The sequence below is a fragment of the Culicoides brevitarsis genome, unplaced genomic scaffold (assembly GCF_036172545.1).
Source record: "Culicoides brevitarsis isolate CSIRO-B50_1 unplaced genomic scaffold, AGI_CSIRO_Cbre_v1 contig_4, whole genome shotgun sequence".
NCBI classification, from domain to species: domain Eukaryota; kingdom Metazoa; phylum Arthropoda; class Insecta; order Diptera; family Ceratopogonidae; genus Culicoides; species Culicoides brevitarsis.
In genome coordinates this window covers 186,915-198,302 of record NW_026973388.1, presented here as the reverse complement: position 1 = coordinate 198,302, position 11,388 = coordinate 186,915, and the positions used below count along the sequence as shown (strand labels likewise).

The window sequence follows — 11,388 nt, the reverse complement described above, 5'->3', positions numbered from 1 at the left end:
TCATAAAAACTTTGTTGTGAACTTTAAATATATTAACGCTTTAAACCCAGAATCGAAAATATACAACGAAAATATGCTAATACCGTATGTAACGTATATGAATAAATATTTTGTTAAATTAAGAGAAATTTTGGGCACGCAACCAGTGTGTGATGAAGAAGACCAACCGCCTTTTTCATATTTCTTATTCAATAACAACTGTTATATGCCGATGTTTAGCTATATAAATGAATATGATAATATAAATTTAAAAACCGCCATCAATTTTCTGAATAATATTTATTCCGTCTTTAGTACAAAGAAATCCTTTTTAACGTCCGAATTTGATGACAAAAAGACAAATATACAAAGAAAAATAAGTACAAAACGTCATTTCTTAGTATTTGATTTAAAACGAGCTTATTTTACATTCAAATATCAAACGATATTAGAAGAAATAAAATACTACTTCTCAAATCTTTTCTCTAATTATGAGCAATATCCTATTGCAAATGATAATTTGAATTTAATTTTATTCTTTTTGAAATTAATAAATAAATTTTTTGATTCTATTTATAATATAACTAAAAATAATTACCTCTATTTAACAGAGATCTCATCTATAATATTTAAAATATATATAGAAATCGTATTTTCTCGTATCTCAATTACACATTATTATTCCTTCAATGACAAATTCTTACTATACAATAATACGTTTGATCAATTATTAGGTAATTTCGAAACTATAAATAAGCATTTTATAAAAATACATAAGTCTTTTAAGCATAATAAGTATTATGGCTTCTCAAATGTAGAATATTTTGATATTTTTAAATCTCCGATATTAATATTTATGGATCATAAATTCGAGTTATCAAAGACAAATATTCCGCTTATTGATAATAACAAGGAATTTATGTGTGTAGTTTGTCAATTTCTCACATTAGATTTAGTTTTTGAATGCGGGCACGGCATATGCGAAACTTGCAATACACAAGCAATAGAACATGGTTTAATAACTTGTCCGGCATGCAGAGCGCCAATAAAAATGTCATTATTAAGAAAAGTATTTAAATGAAATCTATTAAGCAATTAAAACAATTTTTTTCTGTTTTCAAAAAATATTGAAATTTAATGTTCGCAATATTAATTGACCATGGAAAATAAAAAGCTAGGATCACAAAAAAACTCCGGTAATGCGGAGCAACTAATGAAATCTATCGTGGATAAAGCAGCTGAATCCGCTAATGTCCCGAGACGTTACATGAATATAATGTACGCGAATCCTACTTTGATGATGCCATATATATTGGCTCAAAAAGAGAATTCCAAAAATAAAAAATCTTCCAATTATTGAAAACTTAAATGAAAAAATAAACCAGAAACCATAAAAACTAAATATGCCGACGATTATAAAAATTGATCCAGCTAAGAAAATTAAACCAAATGTTTCTTGTCTCCAATTCATTATCATTATAGTTGTCAAGATTCGTTTGATTAAAATACTCAAATCGAAGATAAAAGAGGATCCCAATGATTGTACTCCGAGACGCATTTTAAATTTATTGCTGAAACCAGTGATATTTCTTAAACACCACGAAATGTGTTTGTTAATTGATGCGTTTTATCGCGTATATAAATGGCATAAGCATCCGTCACTCTCTTCCACAATAAATTCCTTTTTAATTCGTGCCTTTGTATATAGAAAACACGCCTTTAAAGCACATAAGACGAAGAATTTATCATACTATTGGAGATTACAGGATAATATTAATATTTTTTTCTATATTCCAGAAAATCGCCAAACTAAATTTTATTCAGAATATTTATATAGAAAAATATCATATAAAGGATTAGATCCCGTATTTAATCCGGACGTTTCACCGTCGGAATATGTTAAATTTTAATTTTTTTTTTTAAAATTAAAAATTGATAATCAATATTGTTATATCTGAATATCTGAAACTTACGATTTATTACGTTATACGCGGGTAATTTTACGAATTTATCGCATTTAAAATCGTTTTTAATATCTGTGTAATAAATTAAGTTATACAAATTTTTTTCTAACACTTCTTTATAAATTTGCGACCCGCCTATAATGAATGCTCTTTCGATTGTCTTTTCATACTGAATAAATTCATAGACGGCTTTTATATTTGAAAATACCAGTACATTCGACGGAAAAGTTAATGACGAGTTTTTAGTTAATACAATGTTAATACGATTTGGTAATGGCTTAGGAAGACTTTCATATGTAATTCTTCCCATAATAACTGCATTTTGTAATTTAGAAGCAGTAGTCGTATCTTTAAAATACTTCATGTCCGGTGGCAAAACCCATGGTATTTTATTTTGGAACCCGATACCACCGTTTTTACACGCCGCCAATATTAGATCAAATTTTTTCATTTTTAAAGCTTGTTATTTTTATTAATATATTCTTTAAATAAATTGATACTTTTAAATTATTATTAAAAAAAAATAAAGGCAAAATTAAACCATGGATACTGTTCAAAACCATCTTGATCAAAATAATGCCATTATGTCACAATTAATAGGTAAAATGATGCAAATACAAACTGCGCATTATAACTTATTAACTAAACTATTATGCCAGCTAAAACATAGAGATGAAGTAATCGAATATAACAAGGTTTTTGATAAAAATATAATGTCTTTTATCGCGTCTCTCAATATCGGAGAAAGTAATATCAAAAATCTGCGCCAATTAATGACTGATAATAATAAAAAGATGTCTGATCTATTCCAAAGACATCAAGATGAATTGGAATTAATGGCATCAATTTCTCAATAACTTCTGTTATTTTTTTTTTGAAATTATAATTAATAAAGAAAAAAGCTTTTACTTTATAAAACTTATTACGGTTTCATTACTTCATTATGGATTTTACTAATCCTCCTTCAACTATAACTATTAACAAACCACCGATTATTAACTATTTTTCCCACACAGCTTGGTCTAGTCGTATGGATTATGAGAATAGGAAATATCCGCATGTTAAAGAACTCACGCATGTTAAAGAACTCACGCATGTTAAAGAACTCACGCATGTTAGAGAAGCTCCGGATAGTGAAGCATCACTTACTAGAGAAAAGACCCCCGAAAAGGTTGTCTCAGATAAATCTAAAAAAACTACTGAAAAAACTTCTTCAAAGTCTGAGAAAAAGAAATCACCTGAAAGAGGAATTGCTTCTACTTCAAAGGCTATTAAAAAGAAATCACCTGAAAGAGGAATTGCTTCTACTTTAAAAGCTTATCGGAAGAAAGCAGTTGAAAACGCTTCTAAATCGAAGAGTAAGATCCATGAATTCGATGTTGATACAGACAAGTTTATATGTCCCGCTAATATTTTACAAACTCATATTGAAAGTTTTGTAAATAAACACACGATTCAATTACGTTCCAATGTTATTTGGGCATGTATTGTCAAACAAATACTATGTATTATTAGCAACGGTGATCCCGAAATCACAGAGAAATATATAAAAATAGAGTTTAGACAGAATCCAGAAGTAACTCCCAGTGATCCTTTAAATTACAAGTGCGAATTCGTGTATACCAAGAAATTATTGGACTTGATTTCATTTTATAACGAAAATATTGAGGAATATGAAGAATTCTTCGAAATGTTTGCAAACAATGAGGCTAAAGACGCAACAACTATTAAAATTCATCCAAATTATTCGCAGAAAAAGAGAAAGAACATTACGTTGGTGATTTATAATACAATATCAGAATGGACTGTTATTCAATCTAAATTACCACTGATATTGAGTATTTGTTTTGAATTTGGGTATAAAAATTGTAAACCATGGGTCGAGAATATAAATTCGATTGTTACGAACTGTATTAAAGTTTTAAAAAATCCCAAAGATATTGATAATGTTTTTTGGTCGAGGCAGTTTATTATTATGCATAATTCAGTAACGACTCTTACGGAACTTTCTGATAAGATGATAAAATTAGCAAACTTTATAATTACCGCGAGTGGTGATATCAATAATTCTCTGTGTTCTAAATTTCGCACAGATATCTATAAAGTGATGATTAATATACAAGATTATCGCACTGAATATTCGCGCAAAATTCGCAATAAACGCGAAATAGGACATGATATAATTGATGGTTACTTGTCGGATTTGAAAGATATATCTGTGCGTATTTACACCAGTGATGGATTAGAAAATGAAGAGCTGAGACTCCTTCTAGTTGAAATGGTCGGAAAAAATATTGATTTGACGAAATATTTGTGTAAAATAATATCAACTGCTAAAAAGTTAGAATCAAATGGTAAGTTAGATTATTGTGTAGAAGGAGCCGTAATGTGTTTAAAATATTTTACGGCCGATAATATTTTTAGATGCGTGAACCAAAATGATTATGCTGTTTTTACTTTAGAAAACTGACAATGTTTTTAAAATTTTAAAACTATCAAATCTATAAAACTTATATACAACTTTAATCAAAATCTATATACTTTTAACCCTATATAAAAAATACAAAAAATACAAAAACTTATAAGCAATATTAATCATTTTTATCACAATTATAGCCTAAAGTTATTCCCGCTAACTTTATAAAACTTAAAAAAAAAACTGAAATTTTAGTCCACATAAACTAAAAGTACTCCCCTGCTATACAATATGAATCCAAACAAATTCACTGATATGCCTTTCATGAATGCCGTTAGAAAAACTAATGATAGAAATAGGAACTACGCTATTGGCGGAAATCAATTGCATCCAAGAGCTGATGCGAGTATTCCTGGTATTCTTAGTTATCGACCGAAGGCTGTGGAAAGAGATTTCGGTCTCTCAATTCCGAAATGTCCATTCGATCCTATTCCAACAATTCCAATAACGAGAATTAATCAAGCAGGATCTTCAATGTTACCAGCGAAACCTTTAGATCCCACTAAACCAATATATCTTGACACTATACCAAAATGTTCATCTTTTGAGAAGAATGTTACCCGGGATTATTCGCAAAATATTCCCGTTATTACAAGGAAAGATGTACCAAAACCTCAACAATATATCGAGCTTGAAGATTTCAATCCCCGTGCAGAAGGAAATTTAACAAAAACACCAAAGTATTTCAAGGAACCACGAAAAGATAATACGAAGAAATATATGTCTAGTGGTGTATTGAATAATGAATCGAAATTTCCAACAAGACAAGATCTTGAGAAAACTGCTATTATTACAGAACCATTTGCTAGTTTGATTATAATATGCTGCAAACGCATGAATGATTGGAAATACCAATGGATGCTGCGTTTCTTCGATAATGATCCTTCTTCAGAGGACGAGCATGATTTAATTTATGAATGGTCTTTAAATAACCCGGAATTTAAAAAATATGTCTCATATGAAAAAGCAGATTATATCTTCCTTCTCTTATCACATTTATTTAAACTTAGTGACAATGAAACTTGGCGTTTATTCTTCCAAATAAACTACACTACAGATGATATTAATAATACCCAAGTTCTTTGGGATTATAAATATAAGATCGCTAATGACATAATTGAAGAGGTTATAAAGCCTAAGAGATCTGACAGGAAACTTATTCCGATTTTACATAAATATATCCGTGATATGTATTCAATAAATTAACCACGGCAAAACTGGAATGATAACAGAAATCGGAACTGGTTTTATTTTATTTTTATAATTCCAATTAAAAACGGAGATTTAAAACAGGAATGATAACAGAAATCGGAACTGGTTTTATTTTATTTTTATAATTCCAATTAAAAACGGAGATTTAAAACAGAAATGATAACAGAAATCGGAACTGGTTTTAAACAGAAATGATAACAGAAATCGGAACTGGTTTTATTTTATTTTTATAAGCCCAATTAAAAACGAGAACGATAACAGAAATCGGAACTGGTTTTATTTTATTTTTATAATTCCAATTAAAAACGGAGATTTAAAACAGGAATGATAACAGAAATCGGAACTGGTTTTATTTTATTTTTATAATTCCAATTAAAAACGGAGATTTAAAACAGAAATGATAACAGAAATCGGAACTGGTTTTATTTTTTTATCATAAGCCCAATTAAAAACGAGAACGATAACAGAAATCGGAACTGGTTTTATTTTTTTATCATAAGCCCAATTAAAAACGAGAACGATAACAGGGTATCGGAACTGGTTTTATTTTTTTATTTTTATAATTCCGATCAAAAACGGGAATTTGAAGCGGGAAATTAAACCGGGAAATCGGAACTAATTTTATTTTTTTATCATAAGCCCAATTAAAAACGAGAACGATAACAGGGTATCGGAACTGGTTTTATTTTTTTATTTTTATAATTCCGATCAAAAACGGGAATGATAATTTAGTTTTTTCATCATAATAAAAAAAGTAATAGAATAGAATAATGATTTATTTCATTTCTTATCATAAATCCAAAGAATAATTGAGAAGTTGATCTCCCTTATTTTATGGCGAAATTACTTCCGAACTGATTCCAAATTGATGACGAAATTAATAATTTATTTTATTTCTTATCAATAATTCCAAGATAATAATTGAAACATTGCTTCCCGAATTATATGCCGAATTGTCTCCGAATTATTTATTTTATTTTTTATTCTGCTTTCAAAGAATAATTGAGAAGATGATCTCCCTTATTTTATGTCGAATTATAGTCCGAATTATAGTCCGAATTATTTATTTTATTTCTTATCATAATTTCAAAGGAATCGTAGTCCGAATTATGGTCCGAATTATGATCCCGAATTATGATCCCGAATTATAGTCTGAATGATAGTCCGAATGATAGTCCCGAATTATAGTCCGAATTAATAATTATTTTATTTTTTTTTATCATAATTCCAATTAAAACGGAGATTTAAAACAGGAATGATAACAGAAATCGGAACTGGTTTTAAACAGAAATGATAACAGAAATCGGAACTGGTTTTATTTTATTTTTATAATTCCAATTAAAAACGGAGATTTAAAACAGAAATGATAACAGAAATCGGAACTGGTTTTATTTTATTTATCATAAAAACGGAGATTTAAAACAGGAATGATAACAGAAATCGGAACTGGTTTTATTTTATTTTTATAATTCCAATTAAAAACGGAGATTTAAAACAGGAATGATAACAGAAATCGGAACTGGTTTTATTTTATTTTTATAATTCCAATTAAAAACGGAGATTTAAAACAGGAATGATAACAGAAATCGGAACTGGTTTTATTTTATTTTTATAATTCCAATTAAAAACGGAGATTTAAAACAGAAATGATAACAGAAATCGGAACTGGTTTTATTTTATTTTTATAATTCCAATTAAAAACGGAGATTTAAAACAGAAATGATAACAGAAATCGGAACTGGTTTTATTTTATTTTTATAATTCCAATTAAAAACGGAGATTTAAAACAGAAATCGGAACTGGTTTTATTTTATTTTTATAATTCCAATTAAAAACGGAGATTTAAAACAGGAATGATAACAGGAAATTGCTTCCGAACTGACTCCAAATTGATGGCAAAATTAATAATTTATTTTATTTTTATCATAATTCCAAGATAATAATTGAAACATTGTTTTATCATAATTTCAAAGGAATCGCAGTCCGAATTATAGTCCGAGTGGCTTCCCGAATGATAAACCGAATGATAAACCGAATGTATGATCCGAATTATGATCCGAATTATGATCCGAATTATGATCCGAATTATCAATTTATTTTATACAGAATTGCTTTCGAATTACTTCCCGAATTATAATCCGAACTGCTTTCGAATGGATAATTATGTTTTTTTTATCATATTTTCAAAGGAATCACGGTCCGAATTATAGTCCGAATTATGATCCGAATGATAGTCTGAATTATGATCCGAATTATGATCCGAATTATGATCCGAATTATAGTCCGAATTATAGTCCGAATGATAGTCTGAATTATAGTCCGAATTATAGTCCGAATTATAGTCCGAATTAATAATTTATTTTATTTTTATCCAGCTTTCAAAGAATATAACTGAGAAGATGATCTCCCTTATTTTATGCGGAATTGTTTTCGAATTGCTTCCCGAATGATAAACCGAATGATAAACTGAATGTTAATTCGAATTATGATCCGAATTATGATCCGAATTATGATCCGAATTATGATCCGAATTATAATCCGAATTAATAATTATTTTATTTTTATCCAGCTTTCAAAGAATATAACTGAGAAGATATTTCCCTTATTTTATGCGGAATTGCTTCCCGAATGATAGTCTGAATTATAGGCCGAATTATAGTCCGAATTATAGTCCGAATTAATAATTATTTTATTTTTTTTTATCATAATTCCAATTAAAAACGGAGATTTAAAACAGGAATGATAACAGAAATCGGAACTGGTTTTATTTTATTTTTATAATTCCAATTAAAAACGGAGATTTAAAACAGGAATGATAACAGAAATCGGAACTGGTTTTATTTTATTTTTATAATTCCAATTAAAAACGGAGATTTAAAACAGAAATCGGAACTGGTTTTATTTTATTTTTATAATTCCAATTAAAAACGGAGATTTAAAACAGGAATGATAACAGAAATCGGAACTGGTTTTAAACAGAAATGATAACAGAAATCGGAACTGGTTTTATTTTATTTTTATAATTCCAATTAAAAACGGAGATTTAAAACAGGAATGATAACAGAAATCGGAACTGGTTTTATTTTATTTTTATAATTCCAATTAAAAACGGAGATTTAAAACAGAAATGATAACAGAAATCGGAACTGGTTTTAAACAGAAATGATAACAGAAATCGGAACTGGTTTTATTTTATTTTTATAATTCCAATTAAAAACGGAGATTTAAAACAGGAATGATAACAGAAATCGGAACTGGTTTTATTTTATTTTTATAATTCCAATTAAAAACGGAGATTTAAAACAGGAATGATAACAGAAATCGGAACTGGTTTTAAACAGAAATGATAACAGAAATCGGAACTGGTTTTATTTTATTTTTATAATTCCAATTAAAAACGGAGATTTAAAACAGGAATGATAACAGAAATCGGAACTGGTTTTATTTTATTTTTATAATTCCAATTAAAAACGGAGATTTAAAACAGGAATGATAACAGAAATCGGAACTGGTTTTAAACAGAAATGATAACAGAAATCGGAACTGGTTTTATTTTATTTTTATAATTCCAATTAAAAACGGAGATTTAAAACAGGAATGATAACAGAAATCGGAACTGGTTTTATTTTATTTTTATAATTCCAATTAAAAACGGAGATTTAAATTAACAGGAATGATAACAGAAATCGGAACTGGTTTTAAACAGAAATGATAACAGAAATCGGAACTGGTTTTATTTTATTTTTATAATTCCAATTAAAAACGGAGATTTAAAACAGGAATGATAACAGAAATCGGAACTGGTTTTAAACAGAAATGATAACAGAAATCGGAACTGGTTTTAAACAGAAATGATAACAGAAATCGGAACTGGTTTTAAACAGAAATGATAACAGAAATCGGAACTGGTTTTATTTTATTTTTATAATTCCAATTAAAAACGGAGATTTAAAACAGGAATGATAACAGAAATCGGAACTGGTTTTATTTTATTTTTATAATTCCAATTAAAAACAGGAATGATAACGAAGCAATTATTCGAAAAAATAAATTACGAATTTCAAAAAAAGAAATCCTTCTCGTTACCAGCAAAAAGTAATGGGGGAAAGAAACTTGAAGAAAAAACATAAAAAAGAAAAAAAAAATAAAAAATTTAAAAGTTTTCTTACCTGTCTATTCTCTCAACAATTTTTTGGGTTTATAATTTTTTTTATCCTCCGAATTTCAATTTACAAAAATTTTTAAAATTTTAAAATACAAAATCGCAGTAAAAATAAAACTTTTACATTGAATTTTTTATCCTATAAATTATTTTAAAATTATAGGAAAAAAAACTATGTTAATGTCTTATCTTTCCTGTGATTTTTTATTTTAACATTTGAAACATTTTTGTTAATAGAAAGCTGGAGGATAAAAATAAATCATAATCCCAAATAATTATTGAAAGGATTGAAAGAAAGGAAAACTTTTAAATTTTTTATTTTTTTTTTCTTTTTTATGTTTTTTCTTCAAGTTTCTTTCCCCCATTACTTTTTGCTGGTAACGAGAAGGATTTCTTTTTTTGAAATTCGTAATTTATTTTTTCGAATAATTGCTTCGTTATCATTCCTGTTTTTAATTGGAATTATAAAAATAAAATAAAACCAGTTCCGATTTCTGTTATCATTTCTGTTTTAAATCTCCGTTTTTAATTGGAATTATAAAAATAAAATAAAACCAGTTCCGATTTCTGTTATCATTCCTGTTTTAAATCTCCGTTTTTAATTGGAATTATAATTCCTTTAAAACCAGTTTTTAATTGGAATTATAAAAATTAAAACCAGTTAAAACCAGTTCCGATTTCTGTTATCATTCCTGTTTTAAATCTCCGTTTTTAATTGGAATTATAAAAATAAAATAAAACCAGTTCCGATTTCTGTTATCATTCCTGTTTTAAATCTCCGTTTTTAATTGGAATTATAAAAATAAAATAAAACCAGTTCCGATTTCTGTTATCATTCCTGTTTAAAACCAGTTCCGATTTCTGTTATCATTCCTGTTTTAAATCTCCGTTTTTAATTGGAATTATAAAAATAAAATAAAACCAGTTCCGATTTCTGTTATCATTCCTGTTTTAAATCTCCGTTTTTAATTGGAATTATAAAAATAAAATAAAACCAGTTCCGATTTCTGTTATCATTTCTGTTTAAAACCAGTTCCGATTTCTGTTATCATTCCTGTTTTAAATCTCCGTTTTTAATTGGAATTATAAAAATAAAATAAAACCAGTTCCGATTTCTGTTATCATTCTGTTATCATTTCTGTTTTAAATCTCCGTTTTTAATTGGAATTATAAAAATAAAATAAAACCAGTTCCGATTTCTGTTATCATTTCTGTTTAAAACCAGTTCCGATTTCTGTTATCATTCCTGTTTTAAATCTCCGTTTTTAATTGGAATTATAAAAATAAAATAAAACCAGTTCCGATTTCTGTTATCATTCCTGTTTTAAATCTCCGTTTTTAATTGGAATTATAAAAATAAAATAAAACCAGTTCCGATTTCTGTTATCATTTCTGTTTTAAATCTCCGTTTTTAATTGGAATTATAAAAATAAAATAAAACCAGTTCCGATTTCTGTTATCATTTCTGTTTAAAACCAGTTCCGATTTCTGTTATCATTTCTGTTTAAAACCAGTTCCGATTTCTGTTATCATTTCTGTTTTAAATCTCCGTTTTTAATTGGAATTATAAAAATAAAATAAAACCAGTTCCGATT

General features: G+C 27.5%; 1 protein-coding gene across 1 annotated transcript; it reads left to right on the top strand.

Moving 5' to 3' along the window:
- The first annotated feature begins 4,564 nt into the window (after positions 1-4,564).
- Positions 4,565-7,495, top strand: LOC134836259 (uncharacterized). Its single transcript, XM_063851476.1, has 2 exons — positions 4,565-5,637; positions 7,481-7,495. The coding sequence occupies exon 1, from the start codon at positions 4,651-4,653 to the stop codon at positions 5,623-5,625; it is 975 nt and encodes a 324-aa protein (XP_063707546.1). The 5' UTR covers positions 4,565-4,650; the 3' UTR covers positions 5,626-5,637; positions 7,481-7,495.
- Positions 7,496-11,388: the final 3,893 nt, after the last annotated feature.

Bases quoted from the DNA above. Each gene is read 5' to 3' on its own strand.
- LOC134836259 (XM_063851476.1), top strand. From the start codon at position 4,651: ATGAATCCAAACAAATTCACTGATATGCCTTTCATGAATGCCGTTAGA.